The following is an 18,068-nucleotide window of genomic DNA, read 5'->3' as shown; positions in this document are numbered from 1 at the left end:
TAATAGTCATAAACTAAATATATATGAAATTTTTGTACCAAATCTTGACTCGACTAAATAATCAGTGTTGCCAATTTAATGTCAGGTTTTCGAGCTAAACTGAATTAAAAGATTTGGATCGATGCAATGATACAGATAGACAATAAATCGACGGTACTGGTATTGGTACTGATCATTATGGAAAATGAGTTGCCTAATATCATTTTAAAATCGTAAATGCACGCATGATTCATGTGCTTACTAATCATGTTTAATATATTGAAACATTTTTAATATATTGGATACATTTGTTGCTGATGTGCTTGATCGATGGAAAAACGACTTGTTTTGTGTAAATAGTTTATTTTGTTAATATAATATTATGAACATACAATATAGTTTTTTTATAATATTATTTTTCATATAAAAGCGGCGATCGAGTGAGTAGTGATGTACCAGTGTCACCAACAGTTGCCTTATGGAGTGAAAATTTTATAAGTACTGTTATTGTTAATGATACTGCACAACACTTTTTATTTATTAAAATAGCGATATACAGAGACATCAAACCGTTACACAAAACTAATTTCGTGGGTAGCTCCTCCTACGACAATTCTCATGTCAAACTTTTTATAAGATTTGATTAGATTCTGTAACAAATATAGAATCAGTAATAAACCATTATTTGTACATAACAGTTATTTCCCTTAGGACTTAAACATAATACCATTACGACACGTAATACATGATACAACTAAGTAATGCTCACAAAAGCCGATTTGTGGTAAAAAGTCCCGAAACCAATACCATTCCACAAATGCAATATGATGGGATATAGAAATATTACACAATACTTGGAAATCAATAATCGAAATACAATTTGAATAAAAAGTATTTTGTAATAATGAACTGAATCAGTCTTGAAGAATAAATAGGCTAAGTCTAGCCCTTAAGGTTTTAGTTGGCAACACTTTGATTGCCTGCAATTTGACATATATTGACAACTTAACTGACTTATGCCAGTAATTGACAGCAAAGGTAGTGTAGTTTTGACACGATGATTAGTTGCGCAATCTGTGCATAGATGAAATAATATTTTATTTTGTATACTATGTAAAAGGAAGGTCCATATGACATGGACTAAAATTAATTTAAACTCTTTCATAAGGTTAATTTTTTATTAATAAATGAACATACAATAAAATGACCTTTTCATTGCTATGTTTGCCTTTCGCCCCAAGTCTAGGCGTATAACATAATTTGTACATGACCCCTTATGTCGTTCTTAATTCAAAGGTATAGCTGAATAGAAATATATTTTATTTTGTTCAGGGTCATGGTCAGTCTTTATTAAATTTCTCTTAGAAAAAGTACATACTACTTAATATAATATTTCTTTCGCTACGTTTACCTACATGTGTATTGATTTCAAAATAAAAATATGTAATGTCTATATATATTGTTGTACATTATATTTATATTTAAACTTAGCTATTAAACACTCTAAAATAAATTGCAATTAGAAACTTTTCTAGAAAGTATATCCTTGTTAAATAATTCTCGCAAAAATTACAATACGGAACGCACAATTCTGCCACGTTTTGACCAAGTGGAATTTGTGTTGCTGTCGACCAATCCGAAACGTTTGTATTTTGACTTTTTTGTGCCATTTGATTTTGACGTGTAACCTGTCGCTTTCCCTTTATTTACATTACGGAAATTTTCATTGAAATTTTTAAATATAATTGCATTATGTCTAGCGGTCAATGGGAAGTTGTTGGAAAAAGCAAAAAATCTCAGAATGGGAAGGTGAAAAATAAGGAGGAAGACAAAAAGTCTTTCAAAAATGGGCCCAAACTTGAGGACATCGGTGAGTCGTGTTCAGTTTTTATTTTACTTTAATAATCTTATGTGATCTTTTTAGTTCATTATTTCTTATCGCTATTTGATTCTTATCAGGATAAAATTTCATGTGAGTATCTAGTAGTATTTGATCTACAGAAAAATACAAGAAAGTTTGTCAAGATGCTTCTTAATTTGACTCTCCCACTCATAAGGTGTCATACAACAAAAAAAAAAAGCAGCGAGTAAAAGGCGTTACATATTTATTATACTTTTATTTTTTACTTTTGGGGTTTTAGAGTCAAATTAAAAAAATATTTTTATTAAATTAAATTAAAAAGTAATTACAATTATTAATTTTATTTTTAATTTATTAAATCACATATAGTAATTACAATCATGATAAATTCTAAAACTTTTAATATCCTTTTACTATTAATAATATTAAAATATTTTTAATTTTTAATATATATCACACCTCCATTCAAACAATGGTATTTGAGTGGAAGTGTGATATATATTGAAATATTAATAAAAAAATCTCGTTATATTTTACATCTCATGTTTTAAACATTAAATTTAATATGCTTTCAGTACCCCATTCACAAATAAAATCCTTCTATGCTGGAATGGAGATAGATGATGAGAAAAAGCCACAGAAGAAAAAGGATGGAAAGTCTAAAAAATCACAAGATAAAAAGTCAAGTGAACCTCCAAAACCAAAACCTCCCAAAACCATAGAGGGAGCACTTGAAGCTGTATGTAATATATGTTTTTTTTAAATAATTTAATTTACATGTAAAAACCATTTATTAATAGTTGGTATATTATTTTAGTATTAATTCAGGTTTTACTTAAGTTCTAATTTTAGTTCTTCTTTGTGATAATATCCTAAGACAATTTGCATAGCACCTTCCAGTCCCCAATTAATCTGAGCTTGTACTAAATGATAGAAATACATAAAATATTTTTTTATCTTCATATTTAATGCACATTAAAGTACAACACTTAAACCAATACAAACAAAAAAATATATATATATAGAAAATTTACTACATATTTATTTTCTATGTCTAATAAATATGTATTGAAATAAAAATATTTTATGAATATAAATTTTTCTATGAAGTAAGAATTGAAACTGTAACCATTAGAAGATCGAAAGTAAATTGGTACTCAACAGAGGTCGTCAAAGAGTACAAAAGTACTACTTATCTATATTTACTCCTTACTGTGGAAAGATACAACAGTATCAAAAAGTACTTTAACCAATGATAATAATATATCAAGTATATTTATGTTACATCCTGTTTTTATTTCTCTGATAACATCTCATTTAAATTAAATAGCTCTAGAGCATTGTTTCCCAATATGGGACTCACACCCCACAGGGGGGGGCAATTTGATTCTTAAGGGAGGCCATTCAAAAATAGACTATTAAAATTTTGTAAAAATACGATTTTGAAATTTAAAATTTTCTTTATGTTTTGAACATTTAATTGCTGTTTCATTAACAATTTCCTAGTGATCTCTTCCTAAAACCTATTAATTAAGTTTCTTAAGTGAATAGTTAATTTTTTTTATATTATAAATTTTGAATGATATAAAAGAGGTGTGGGAGGGGGGGGGGGGGAAATAAGTAGAATAAGAATTTTATACAGGCTAAGGTGGGGCATGGCTCTAAAAAGGTTGGGAAACACTGCTCTAGAGAATTATTAGCTCCTTGTTTGTCATTATAGTAATGTTTCAAGTATTTATTTATATATAAAATAAAGTCAATTACAGTATATACAAGTAAAGAATGTATTGTACCTATTTTTATGAACCTTGATTTCTGGGATTGCTCTTTGTCTTGGATAACAATAGTATTATTAAATAATATATCAACACATTAGGAAAATAATAATAAAGTAAGGAATCATTTGTTTGATGATATCTTAATGAATTTATTGATTTTAATGAATATTTAAGATTAATTTAACTTACCTGATACAGCCAGTTAAATTCATTATTTACATTTTATCACAGCTGCAGAGTGGAAAGATAAACATACCTTATTGTTTTTATTTCTGTATCATATTAACATGATACACACAACATGTCATATCATATACAAATAACCAATAATAATTATAAATGCGAAAGACTGTATATGCATTGATGTTTATTACTTTTTTAAACAGAAACTGCTGAATAAATTTTAAGAAAACTACTATGTTATAATTAGTCTTGTTTTCTCCATTTAAAATATTTTATAATAACATGTATATTTTGAAATGAATTCTCAGTTAAGGTATAATTCCTCCCAACCCTTGAAACACATGTCACATTGGAAATAGAAATAATCTTTATTCAAATAAACTTAAGCACTTTTTCTAAAAAACTAACACTAAAAGTCGTATTTTCGATTCTGCTACTTATTCGGAATGCAGACTTAGAATAATGAGAAGTCAAAAGAAACTTTTGTTTGAAATATTTGTTGTTCAGAATTGAATGCACGCATTTTAAAGAATTTTCTATGAATACAGACTTCAAAACTGCTCCTTGAGTAAAAAAATAATCATTTAACCCCTTTCTTTTGTGTATAATGTAATTTATAGCTGCCCCCTAATTGCCTTATAAGAAAGTTTGTGCTATATTTATAGTTAATTTATTTAATTAATTATTACTGGACAATGAGTAACAAAGTCTACCAAAGTTATTTATTAGTTATTTTCAATCAACAATCTATAGAACTTAAGTTCTATCATGAATATAATTGTTAGTTACTATTTATGTTATTTACTTTGAAACTTGTGTGTTTAGCACACATTATTAATAGAATTTATGGTGTACTCTAGTTATTAACTATAGAGATATATATTATTTACTATAAAATTATTCCTATTAAGATGTACAGCCTATTTTGGAATCTAAATTCAATGTCATTATCATTTGTAGTAATTTTTGCATAGCCATCACAATGTCTGGAACCACAAGGATAAAGAGATATTTTAGAGAGAGATATTAGGATGTAAAGATATATTTAAGAGGGTAAAATAAAGTGCATTTGTTACACAAATGCTCTCCATTTTATCCTGTTAACTTATACACTAACATATGGATGGACAGTGCAAGCACCCACAGTCAAGTAATATGAATCAGAATATTTTTTCACAGTAGACCATAGTAGTAGACCGACAGTAGAATAGACTAAATAACTATTACTTAACACTATTATTATTTAACACTAAGTAATTATATGAAACAGAACTTGCCAATTTTAATAATAGCAATGCTTTTCCAGATCGACCCCATCGAGCTAGCAAATATAATTGCTACGAATAAGGTGCGGTTCTCAAACGCACCACTGGTGTGGCTGAAAGAAGTCGCCAGTTTCCTGAATTCCAAGACTCAAATAGATGTTGATGACCCTACCTTTTCAAATTATTCCTCTTCGTACCCATTGTCGGTGTTACCTTCAGAGATTAGGAACAGTCTTGAGGGTGTACTCCAAGATGCTGGGAAGGCAAATGCACAATTATTTTTTGATGTCACCCTTACTGCTTTGGCTAATGATATGAGTAGAGGTATGTGAAGTATGAATTTTAGACATGATAACGTGATATACGTAGTGCAGTCCATGTACATAGTGATGTTTACCATCAGGTTTGAGTTTCAGGAGCCATTAAAAATGTCAGTCCTTTTCATTAAATGAAGAAAACTATTTATTTTATTTATTCTTTACAACTGAATAAAGTTTGCGCTACTTTATATTGATATGTTATAACATACACAGCGCCATCTAGATCCAAGTTAAACTAGCTAAAGCTGATAGAAATACATAGATATTTTTCTTAAATACATAGTAAACACCCAGACTGATACAAACAATCATATTCATGAATACAAATGTTTGGGCAGCTAGAACGTAGAGGCCATCTAACTATATAGAATTAGCATTAATATATATCCTAATGTTTATTATTCATAGGACAGTCTGTGAATGGGCACAGAATTCTTCTCCAAATTCTGGCCAATGATTATCCTGAGTTCTGTGTGGCGTCAATCCAGAAGAGTGCCAGTCTCCGTAACTCTTACCAGAACAGACCACCTATCGGACTCTCCTTACTCTGGGCATTTGGTCAAGGAGGACTTAATAATTTCGCAGTAGGTTTAAAAGGTAAGTACACATATCAACATACTAAAACTGAAAATAATTATTTGAATTAAAAAATTAAGATATGTCGTAAATAACACATTATAATTAATTTCTGTTAAAGATGAAAGATGGAATTTGTTGTATTTAATGTATTTATTATTAAATAAAGAAAATATCTTTCTCCATCACTTTTAACCATTACCAAAAGGATAGTTTTCAATTTACCTGTATTCCTATCTGTTAAACTAAATATCTTGCCATAATTGTATAGATTTGGATAATTCTATCTGAAATCAGACTGAATTAGATAGATTCTAACCACTGAACTTAACTCACTTAATTGGATTAAATAATGGTTGAAAACAAATTTGTCCTGTACTATTTGTGTGAATGTGAAACAATAAATATTTATTTATTTTATACAGCTTGGCAGGAATTGTTCCTACCAATAATCGAACTGAAGAACTATTCTAAGTTTGTGATTGTTTACTTATCAAAACTTCTGGATGAACATGCAAGCATGGATAGCACAAAGGTGAGCCAGGAACAGCTCTTGGCTATGTTCGATTTGGTGAATAACAAGAGAAATAGTCTGTCCAAGGAATTATCAAGTGACCTTATCAAGCAATTAACTAAATATAAGGTAAGGATTTGTATACAGACAGTAATTAAAATTCTACCACAGTTTGAGTCACCGTGTTCCAAATTGGCTCACGCAATTATTATATGTTTTAACTTACAAAACTTTAATAGTGATTTTAGGACACCATTTCATTGTATGCATAATATTATATTTACAATTTTATCTAGGGTCAAGTTGATAAAGTAGAAAAGTCAATTGCAATGCAATTAATAATGTTAGATAGTGCTGCAATGTTCTGCAGTAATTAAATAAATAAAAATAATGTATTACAATATTTGCAAGGAGAATGTATTAGACTTTAATTTGTAAGCTCTTTGGGGTACCAAAATCTTGATATACTTAGTGACTCACTACAATTTTTTTTAATACTATGTTAAGTAATCGTACAGTCTACTTCTGGAAAATTTCCAGTGAGCTATTAGTTACATTTTAATATTCATATAGCTTTACAATTTATTAATATTAGGATGAAAATAATCCATTTATAAATAACAATTTATTAATGAAAGTTTTGAATCTGTCAGTAATTACAGCAATTATTTCCTATAGGTATAATAACCCTTTTAAGTTAGCTAATCCAAATTATTAAAAAATATTCTCAGGATATAAGGATTTTCAATAGAGAATCACCTCTCATGAGATTTATACACAGTCAACAAATTTGCTTATAGTCTGGAAGACCGATTGCAAGTTATATAGAAAGTGTCAGACATATGTATGGTCATTATAAACCTAATTTATATTTCTTTCCACAGGATATATATTTCAATAGAAGCGGCAATAAGTTACAAGTGACCTTTAACCAGATTATGAAGAAACTGCCCAACCAGTTCCTAATCGGACCTGCCCTAGACCCCTATAATAGGGTTTTAGTTGAAAGCCTAATAGATTGTTTACAGAGGGATGATGCGTGCAATGCTACCTGGCGGCAGCTCTTCCAAAAATGTACCAAGCAGTCGGCTACACTACTAGACTATATCAGTGAGTAGTCATATCAATGTCGACATTTTAAAAATCCCTAAAATATCTTTTCAAAATCCTGTCGCAAAAAGAGGCGTGTTGACATTATGAAGATTCTCAAAAATACCTTTTTAAAATCCTGTCGCAAAAAGAGGCGTGTTGATATTATACAAATTCCTAGAATAACTTTTCAAAATCTTGTTGCATAAAAAGGCGTGTTGATATTATAAAAATTCTTAAAATATCTTTTTAAAATCCTGTCGCAAAAAGAGGATTGTTGACATTACAAAAATTCCTAAAAGACATTTTTACAGTTCCGACGCAAAAAGTTTAGCTGAATATAAGTTTGACGTGTATATCTACCTGTGATTGTCGTAGCTCCTAAACGAATTGACAATGATGCGGTTTTTTGTTTGTTCAAAGGCTGACGAAAAACAAAATGGTTGTTAGCTACAATTTATGAAGATCTGTCCTAATCTAATAATCCTAATTAATGCTTAAAGTTAAAATGTACTTGTAATATAATTTACAAAGGTTCACAGTATGACAATAATTGACTCTAAAAATCCTACACAATATATCTTTACCACACTGAGAGTGTTTTAAAGTCGAGATACTAAACTAGTAGCCAAGCTCCTCTCAGTCAGAAATAAATATTAATAATAACTATTTTAATTAGACAGCCACTGGGCGGAAGTAAGTAAGAGACTGAAATTGAAATCTCTGAAGAAAACTGTAGCTGAATTCAAGGAAGTGGGGGCAGACGCTCTCAAAGGCAAGAAGAAAGATGAAACTGTCGTGAAGGCTAACAAGATATGCCAGGTATGGTTTATGTTTCTCTTATGGTATACCAGCTTATAATCGATCAGTCATCAGGTTGTCATAATGCTACTAACTGAAGGGATTTGGTAATGAAAACTAGTAAATGACTTTCATATAATCTCTGGAAATTTCCAAACTATTTGCCATCTCGGGTTAACAGACCTGAAATGAAGTCCGATCGCTTACTCTATCTGAGTTTATCGGTAATTTAGTTGCATTAGGGTAATTGATGACTGAGATGTGTTTCAAAGGGAATAAGGAAGTGTAATTACAGAGTAAGTAACCATGACATTGTAGCCCTTTGGAATGGCAACGCATGACTGACAACACCAAGGGTGTTATGTGATGTCCGTGGTACTGTTCCTGTATACAGGTGATGGTTCCTATGTACCATGCAGTGCAATAGTCATCCTTTTTAGTATTTGTAATGTATAAAAAAACTTAGGTGTCCTAATTTTGCTCACTCTCTAAACTACTCTTTGTCACCAAGTTATCATAAGAGGCAATCAGAAGAACGAAATTCTATTTTTTATATTTGAAAGTTTTTTTTATATGTATTAACAACTGCATCTTAATGATATTTATTATCAATTGATATCTAAATTAATATAAGACAAATTATAATTTATAATATTTATAAATTATAAGATATGGCAATGCTTATATATACCTATAGATTTTCTTGAAAAGCCTTTAAAAAAAATATTAAAAAAATACTCTGAGCAAAACTCGGTCGCCTTAATACAAATATAGGTACTAATCAACGCTTTACATTGATTCAATCCTACAATTTCGCCTGTTAACTCAAGTACAAAATATTTGCTTGTACAAAACGTGTCTAGTTCAATTTCGAATCCGGCATACTATATTTTATTGTGAAATCTGAAATAATTCGTAAATAGCCCGAATATCTATTTACGATACGATTAAAATATTTAAAATAAAGAATATGTATTTTTAAAATAATCAATTTATAATAATCATCGATTATATAAAATAAATATCGATTCAGCAAGATAACTGTAATTGTACATCACTAAAATTCTATCCCTAAAAGTACTATGTTACCAGAAAATCACTTCGTCACTTTTGTGGTAGTTTTTATTTAAGTTTCGTGCTCATTCCATTCGGTGTTTTAATTAATATATAATCTTAATTTTTATTTATCTTTATAGGATTTAATTTCAATTAAGTTTATTTTACATTTCCCACTGTGAGATTAAATTGCAAATTATAGTGACATTGAACTGATTTTTATAGAAGATTTTAATTTCGTGTCTTGTCACACCCATTTGGCATTAGTAGTAAAATAAAAATCGAAAGACGACATTTTTAATCGTAAGTTTTATCTGTGAATGGAAATTTTCGCTTTGTTTACAAGAATCACGTCCAACAATAGGTAAATACGTCATTTTCGCAATGTAATTAACGTGTTTATCATAAATCGTAATTGATCTATTGTGTTAATGAATTCCTTAGGGCGCTTTATATGAGACGTAGTAATCTCAAAAGATACGCGTAATTTTTTATTTAGAATGAGAACTTGAAAGACAACTTTGGTCGTGTGTACCCATTCGTAGTAACAGTAAACGCATATGTGTTATATCCGTTAGAACACGAACGCGGGAGGTGGCCACTTGTGCTGTTGTTTTATTTTTAAACTTTGAAGTCAGGTATGAATTCAATCTGATACGTAGATATTAATTTGTTTTACTCCTGTTTTATTTTTTACTGTCTAAACTTAATCATAACCTACATAATTATCTCATTTTGAGATTCTCATAAAAATCTTGATGTATAAGAGTAAAATAATAATGAATATATAATAAGTATTATTCTAATTTCAAATTACCCATTCATCTTAGGTAACAATTTGTAATGGTTCTAAAGAATAAGTGCTTTATGTAAGGTGAACTTGGACAATTTGAAACAAACTATTTTATTCCTAATGATGTTACTCTATGTAAATCTAGACTTCTTTTTTTAAAGTTATCAATTAAAAAATATAATTATTAATTTACTCGAATATTGTTCATTGTCCATTTCATGTTTTTGAATTAACCTATTTTAGTATGGCTTTTCTTTATATCGAAATATAAATCTATTCAGTTTTATTTAGAAAGTATTGAACCACATAACTATCCAATATAGCAATTACAAGGTTGCATACATTCAAAGCCATAGAACCTAAGAGCATAAAAGATGTTAAGAATCACAATTAAAGTGTTACTCAATGTGGAATCTAGTAGCTTTTCATTTGACCTTCTATTTCTACCATGTAAATTCTATGATACACTTGTCTTTGGTAGAATTTTAAAATTTGATTAAAAAAATCAAACAGACCAGGTGTAAAAACTTTCACTTTTTACAAAGAATAATACCCATTCTAGGATTGTCATTAATTGTTATCATACATATTTCTGGAATGTTTTTGTAAGCGGTAACCTTAGGTGAAATGATAATTTAGTAAGTAGGTATGTTGACCCTTGATTACTCATGTATCTATATATTTACTTATATTAATATGTAGATAATCAAAGATTTAAGTTCATTTAGGTGACTATTTTTAATTGGTACTTGTTATTTGGAATGTGCAAAATGGTGGGCATTAAAGGAGAGTTAGGATGGATATAATACTAGATAAGGACCAGTGGTAGATGACATACTATGCCAACTCCAATGATGATGATGGTATGAAGCAAAGACATATGATTATGTATTAAATGGTTGGGAGTTTTACTTATAGCATATCGAACTTCAACTCAAATTAAGTATATTTGAGTTTAGATATTTGACAAGAAAAAGCATTATAAATATTTTTATTCTATTTGTTTCAAAATCCAATATACTTATAATTAACCTATTCGTTCCCACTGTCCTATTTTTAGGATACTACATTATATTTTTTTTAACAAACTATGTATTTATACTATAGCTACTAATGAAATTTGTATTTAAAAATATTTTTTCTATTTAAATATATTTTTTGGTAGTAATACATATTTTTGGCATTTTAATACATATTACTTATAACATTTTATTTTTATGTATTAAGACTAAGGTCTTAATACATAAAAATATTACATCGATGCTTGGGAAGTAATGGGTTAAATAGTGGTTAGTGTGATTCAATGATTTAAGTCTGTTCGGTTTAATTATTGGAGTCTGTAAACAGAGAAATAAGGTTATGTAAATTTAAAGCACTGTTTTCTCACTTAAGTAAATAAGTGAAACTTTCTTATGACATTTAAGATGACGTAACTGTATTTTTTATGGGTGATGATGGAATGGTGTTAACAGTATACAGTGGAATGTGTCAATGGATGAAGCGAGGATTATTTAGGATGTCACGGATAACAGGGCCAATTTATCTAAAATTAGCATAATAATTTCCAAACATATAGGGGTCAACCTAATATGGTACATTTCTAGAAATGTCGTCTTCAGATCTTATCGTGGTTCTTAGACCTCATTACTAATGTTCTCATTTCCCATTATGGATATATTAGGTAGATTTCTTGTTAAACTGGCTGTATTATCTAGTGTACATATAAATATTGATAATAGTATTATAAATTCACCTTTGGCCAATTGATACAGTGCATACCTCTGTGTTATATCATCTGTAGTGTAGGTAACTCTCTCAAGGTATTCTGTAAACCAAATAACGGAAGGTATTATTATAATGTATAACAGTTTATTCACAGCTAATTTCATATGGATACAACATTTTCTCATTTATAAAAATAATAAAACAACAATATCAGGCAGATTTCACTGACCACAATATATCAAGTTACTATATTGCTATTGTATAATTTAAGAGAATAATAGAGTGCAATCCAATGACCATATTATTGAAATTAGCTTCCAAATTAGACCGGCAGGTAGACTGTCAGATTGTGCCCCATGGTTTACTCTGATCTAACTGATTTTTTTTGTTACTCAAGTAGCTATTATATGTATTTACTTTAAACAATCATGCTATTCGGCAGTTTGTATTCATTAAAAATAATAAAAAAGCCTTTATTTAATAAAGGCTTTTATTATTATTATTATTCATTAAAAATATTAAATATGTAATTCTGACCAATATTTGTTACAAAGAGTAACTAGCAAGTTTTTTCTTTCTTGTGATGATTTTGCTTTCCTAATGAACAGTGGAATAAAAAATAACAATATATGACTATTCCAAAGGACTTCTTTTTATAAGGTTATTAGTATAAAGCTTATTTCTATTTCTCTTTGCATGATATAAAAATTAAAAAAAAATGTTGTCTACAGGATATTCTAGACAGAATGGCGAGTACTAGAAGGTTCCCATGGCTGTGGGCCAGCTTCTTCCTGTTGTTGAGCATCGTCGGATTGGTAGCTTACGATGTATATACAGTGAATGGAAACTTCCCAAGTGAGTACAAACCATTAGATACTATGCTGTAGTTTGTATTACAAAATGCGTCTTCAATTGTAAAATTTTTACCACCTCGGTGGTCTCACGGTTTAGCATACCACCTTGCTTCCGATGATCAAAAGTTAGATTCCTGCGCAGTACAAATGTTTGTATTCGTGGGTATGATTGTATATATGGGTCTGGATTAGGGTTCATGATTTCTCGAGCTTTTCAATTTCTCGGGTCTCGAGAATTCTCGAGGTCAATTTCTCGGGTCTTCTCGGGTTGTCGAGAAATTTACATTTATGTATGTTTTCTCATATTATTTGGTTCCAATAACGTCAAAAAATTCAGTGGTTTTCATCACAAATAAAAGTATCAAATTAAACTTTTATTGAGTATATTTAAAAACATTAATATTACATATGAATATTTTTTTTTTAAATAGAGAAATAATATTAGATCCTTATCCTTTGTTGTACTGTTCACTTTGATCTCAAATATCTCCTCTTTGGTTAGGAATTCCATTTCCAAATTTATACAGCTATTCACTTTGGGTCACTCACAGCATACAAAATGAAAAAACTTAAAATATCGCGTTATTTACGAGTACGAGTTCCGCTGTGGCACCAGTGCTACACGGTGCTAAACGGCTCGAAGTATTAATGATGGCAGTGATCTCGCAAAAGAAAACACGTGCATTTTTGGTTCCAACGTTTTCGTTCTGCAAATTTCGACGAACCAACCAAATCCTGCCCCAAGCAAAATATGGCTCAAAAAATGTTACTTGTGAACGTTTGGTGGACTATTTCCGGTGTTGTTCACTTCGGCTTTCTTAAATCTGGCCAGACGATTACGGCAAATGTGTATTGTCAGCAATTGAGAAACCATGATGGAAAAGCTAGCTGCTAAACAACCGAGGCAGGTCAATCGCCAAGAACACTTAACCACATATTGCACAACAGACAGTTACCAAATTAAAAGAGCTTCAATTGGAATGTCTAAGACAACCACCGTTCTTCCCGGACCTTGCACCTACAGATTACCATTTTTTTTTTCGAAATTTGGATAACTTCTTGCATAGTCCAAAGTGCAAAAACAAAAGGCAAAAGTGCATAAATAGAAATGGTACATACTTTGATTAAATAAATATATTTTATATATTATTTACTTTGATATATTTTGAAAAAAAAAACTTTATTTTTATTCCCTTACAAAACGCCAATTTAAATTTTTTAGGACCTAATTATTCAGACTTATATTTATAATAATAGCACCATTTTTGGCTGCTTATTTAGATAAAAAAAAACAATGTAAACAAAAATAGTTTCTACAAAATAAAAAAATAACACGAAAGAAAACAAAAACGTTAATATCTTAAATTATTGCGCGGCCACGCAACAAAACAAAGGGCAATTTAATTTCTATATAGGTACATGATTTCTCGAGTTCTCGACTTTTCTCGAGCTTGATTTCCCGGGAACAAAACCCATGAATTTCCCGGGAATTCTCGAACCGAGAATTCCCGGGAATGAACCCTAGTCTGGATGTTATCTAGGTGTAATATTTAAGTCTTTACAAAAAAACTATGTATTTATATCAGTTGTCCAGTACTCAAAAGACAAGCTCTGCTTACCTAGGACTAGATGTCACTGTGTGAATTGTTCTGAGAAAAAAAAACATAGAAAAGGAAATTTATAACTCAAAAATTACTTACTCAATTTAAAAATTTCTTTCACCTATAGAAAGATACATTATGAGCAAAAAAATGGCCTTTATATAAATAACATAGATATTAATATTATAATTGCAATTAGTGGATGTCCTAAAGAAACTTGATAGTTATCTGGAAATAGCATATTTCAATATTGTAACGTTGGGTACCTACTATGACGTTAACATAGTGTACTCATTATACGTAAACCCATATATCTTTAGGAAAATTATATATAATAATTATATATATAATAATAATTTTCCTGCATAGTGAATTATATATTATATATTATCATAATATCCTCGACCTGTCGAAAATATTTAAAGCTAACGTAAAAATAATAAATTATCACAGATAGATAACATTATAATTTATTGTTAAACGATTATGTTTAATAATACAAATAATATTAAAATTACTTTTGATTATATTGAATAAAAGTATCTGATAATGTTAATCTACACATAATTTTGTTTTGTTTACATATTTTATGCGTTACGTAATTATTATCATATATATCTTATATATAAAATTCTCATATCAAAATGTTACATACCATACTCCTTCGAAACATTTTATATGCATATTCAGTAGGTTTGAGAATCGGGTGCTATCTATTTTTCATCCTCTTTCCCTAAGTGATAAGGGTTGTCCACCCCTTACATTTAATTTTTTAATTTTTAACCAATATTTTTATTTTTTATTTTGTAATGTGGCATTAAAAATATGTACAACCCAAAATTTTTACACTTCTATCATGGAATTCTATTTTTTAGCAAAACCACGTTTGTGGGGTTAGCTAGTATAATATAATCGTAAATGAGCTGTGTTTGTATGTAATATATACTTTGAAAAAATATTATACACTACTTATAGTACAAATTAACTTGATAAGCTCAAATTTCATAAGATTCATTCAGCCGTATAGTTGTGAAAAGATAACAAATTCAACAAACCTACAGACTTTCCCATTAGGAATACTAATACTCCCAACTTTGTCCATCTAGTGCTATAATCCAAATTCACATCAAGTGAAAAGGTAACAAACAGACAAATACATTTCCATTGTAATATTAGTATGGAATAATTGCCAACATGGCTAAGACTGTATAATTAAATTAAGAGTTAAACAGCATTACTTTTGAACTTAAGGTATTATAAAAAGTGTAAATTTAATAGTTATAAATAAGTATATATGAGTAATTACATGTGTTATCATAATTGACGTGGTCATTGTACTTATTAGTTAGAGTCAATCAAGAAGGTCATGAAGGCCTATTACACTATCATACATACAGGCAACGAACTATTTTATACACGGTTTATTTATACAGTAACCTAACATCCAAGTTATACTAATTTAATATTATAAATATGAAGAAAATTAAAATATTACTTTGCTATTCTATAATTTTTTAGGTACTTGTGAATGGCAAAGAAGCAGGCCACTAATGAAATTTGATGTAAAAATAGATTGTATCTCTAGGACAGACAGGCTATATTTTAGCAATCTGCAGGTTTGACAGCCTTCTGCACTCTTTTATCGTCCGTAAGCTGTAAAGACAAAGCAGATACTGCCAACAAGATTAGAATAGTTCAAAAAAGTACTGCAATTAACATAATAATTATTATATAAATTAATCTAATTTTCCACAGAAAGTGCAACTGGCAAACTTATGAATGACCTTGGTCTTCTGGAGCACAGTCAACGAGCGTGGCAGAAGACGCTATCGTCTTCCGCACGAGGGTACCTTTGGCTTGAAACGAATGCACCCATTTACTACACACAAACAGTTGAAGTCTGTAAACCATATGTTCAACTTTCCAAGGAGTTGATTGTCGTTGGCGTTAAAAAAACTGGTGTACTCTATGAGAATGTTAAAGTTTATGTAATAGAGAAGACGCCAGTAGTGGTGGAAACCATAGAGCAGTATGCTCCAGGGCTGGTGGATAAAGTTCAGGGTTATGCATCAAATGGTTATGAGGCTGTGAAGAAATTCTCCAGTGACTATTACCAGTTGACAGCGGAGTATTTGCAGACAAAGGTGTTTGTGTGAGTAGCCATTCAACATTGTCTTTTGTATAATTTAATAATTGTGTGTACAAATAAATAGTAGGTTTGATGTATATTTTATGTAAGTGGCATATCTTCATGTGTTCCCTTTTTTGTGGGTTAAGGTGCTGTCTCTGTAATTGTATTGTAATATCTTAATTTTTAAATCAGAATACAATATACAAAACAAGCTACTTGGCATTTGCAATGTAATAATTTGTCTCATAAGACAAAGGGGACACCTGTAGATGATTTACAGTCTATTTTAGAAACATACCTTGTTAATTTTCATGTTCATTATCTGCAAACAAAGTTATTTATTTGTACACTTCAGGTAAATACATCAAGGGGAAATATGAGAAGGTCGTCAAATTAGTATCATATTCTACCTGTGTTCCTTGGCGAACACTCATATTTGATAGCCTCTAGCGGTGTAACAAAGTTGCCTTAGCTTTGGTCGCGGGTGCACTACTTGACATTATAGAATAATTTGTATTTACAAAAGCGATATAATTAGTTAACCGCTACGCTACCGACGCTGGGTGAATTGTTCTGAATTATTATTATATCATGACTGTGAACTACATATTTTGTAACTGGTGAAATAAAGCACCCTACAATTTCACATTCTATCTATAAGAGTGTATACATTATTTTATATTTTGTTTCCAGTGGTGAATGGGCCCCAGAAATCTTGCAGAACAAAACGCAGATAGCCCTCAATGCGACGAGGACCCATGTATCGACATATTTCCATTGGTTTAGGGAGCAAGTACACATATACTCGAAGATACCGTGAAGTATGATAACACCTTTATTCTGTTATGTTCTGTGTGCCGATGGAGGAACTTCGAAGTTTTATCACACAGCCTTATTCACCATTTTTTGCTAACATTTCCATATCATATTTTTTTTGTTATTATTTTATTTATCATTTCTTTAACAAAAATAAGTATACATAACCATATTCCATTATAATCATACTAATTATAGGTAAAATAGCTGAAAATGGTGAATCAGGACATTGTTTTAATCTAAAAGCTAAATTAAGGCAAAAAATCTAGTTTTAGAAATGGAAATTCATGAATGTATATCGGGCAAAACATTAGGCCTAAAGTCGCAAGAATGTTAACAATAGTTTGTGATTTTTGTAATAAATTTTAATGATGCATATTTTATTCGAGGGATTCAAATGGTTATTACGTGAGTGATTTGATGCAGTGGTTGATAGCTAGCGCCATTTTTAGACTACTAGTAATGGGCCAGAGCACTTAAGCTTTACGGTGTTGATGTATACCTTTCATGTTAAAGAATGCACAATCATAGTGAGATCACATACTTCTTAACAATTCAATTACTTTAGTGTAAAACTATAAATAATGTAAATGGTCATCAAATTATAGCAATTAGAAAATTCAAGCCTTGGACTCATTAATTGATATTAAAAAGAAAAAATATATTAACGTAAACACAATAACAGGTATAAATCAACACATTGAATGGTAAATGAATAAAAACAAC

General features: G+C 29.8%; 1 protein-coding gene across 1 annotated transcript; it reads left to right on the top strand.

Annotated features, from left to right (window-relative positions):
- The first annotated feature begins 1,642 nt into the window (after positions 1-1,642).
- Positions 1,643-17,727, top strand: LOC131851454 (transmembrane protein 214). The gene is made up of 10 exons (XM_059201957.1): positions 1,643-1,849; positions 2,416-2,579; positions 5,108-5,390; positions 5,795-5,983; positions 6,388-6,605; positions 7,361-7,586; positions 8,245-8,387; positions 12,672-12,795; positions 16,151-16,547; positions 17,220-17,727. The coding sequence occupies exons 1-10, from the start codon at positions 1,732-1,734 to the stop codon at positions 17,344-17,346; spliced, it is 1,989 nt and encodes a 662-aa protein (XP_059057940.1). The 5' UTR covers positions 1,643-1,731; the 3' UTR covers positions 17,347-17,727.
- Positions 17,728-18,068: the final 341 nt, after the last annotated feature.

This window comes from Achroia grisella, unplaced genomic scaffold (assembly GCF_030625045.1).
Source record: "Achroia grisella isolate CSIRO2021 unplaced genomic scaffold, CSIRO_AGI_Agris_v1 utg783, whole genome shotgun sequence".
Classification (NCBI taxonomy): domain Eukaryota; kingdom Metazoa; phylum Arthropoda; class Insecta; order Lepidoptera; family Pyralidae; genus Achroia; species Achroia grisella.
Note: the sequence above shows the minus strand (reverse complement) of the source record. Positions and strands in the feature narration are given on the sequence as shown.

Coding starts and splice junctions, on each gene's coding strand:
- LOC131851454 (XM_059201957.1), top strand. CDS start 1,732: ATGTCTAGCGGTCAATGGGAAGTTGTTGGAAAAAGCAAAAAATCTCAG. Junction 1,850..2,415: donor GCCCAAACTTGAGGACATCG/GTGAGTCGTGTT, acceptor ATATGCTTTCAG/TACCCCATTCACAAATAAAA. Junction 8,388..12,671: donor AGGCTAACAAGATATGCCAG/GTATGGTTTATG, acceptor TGTTGTCTACAG/GATATTCTAGACAGAATGGC.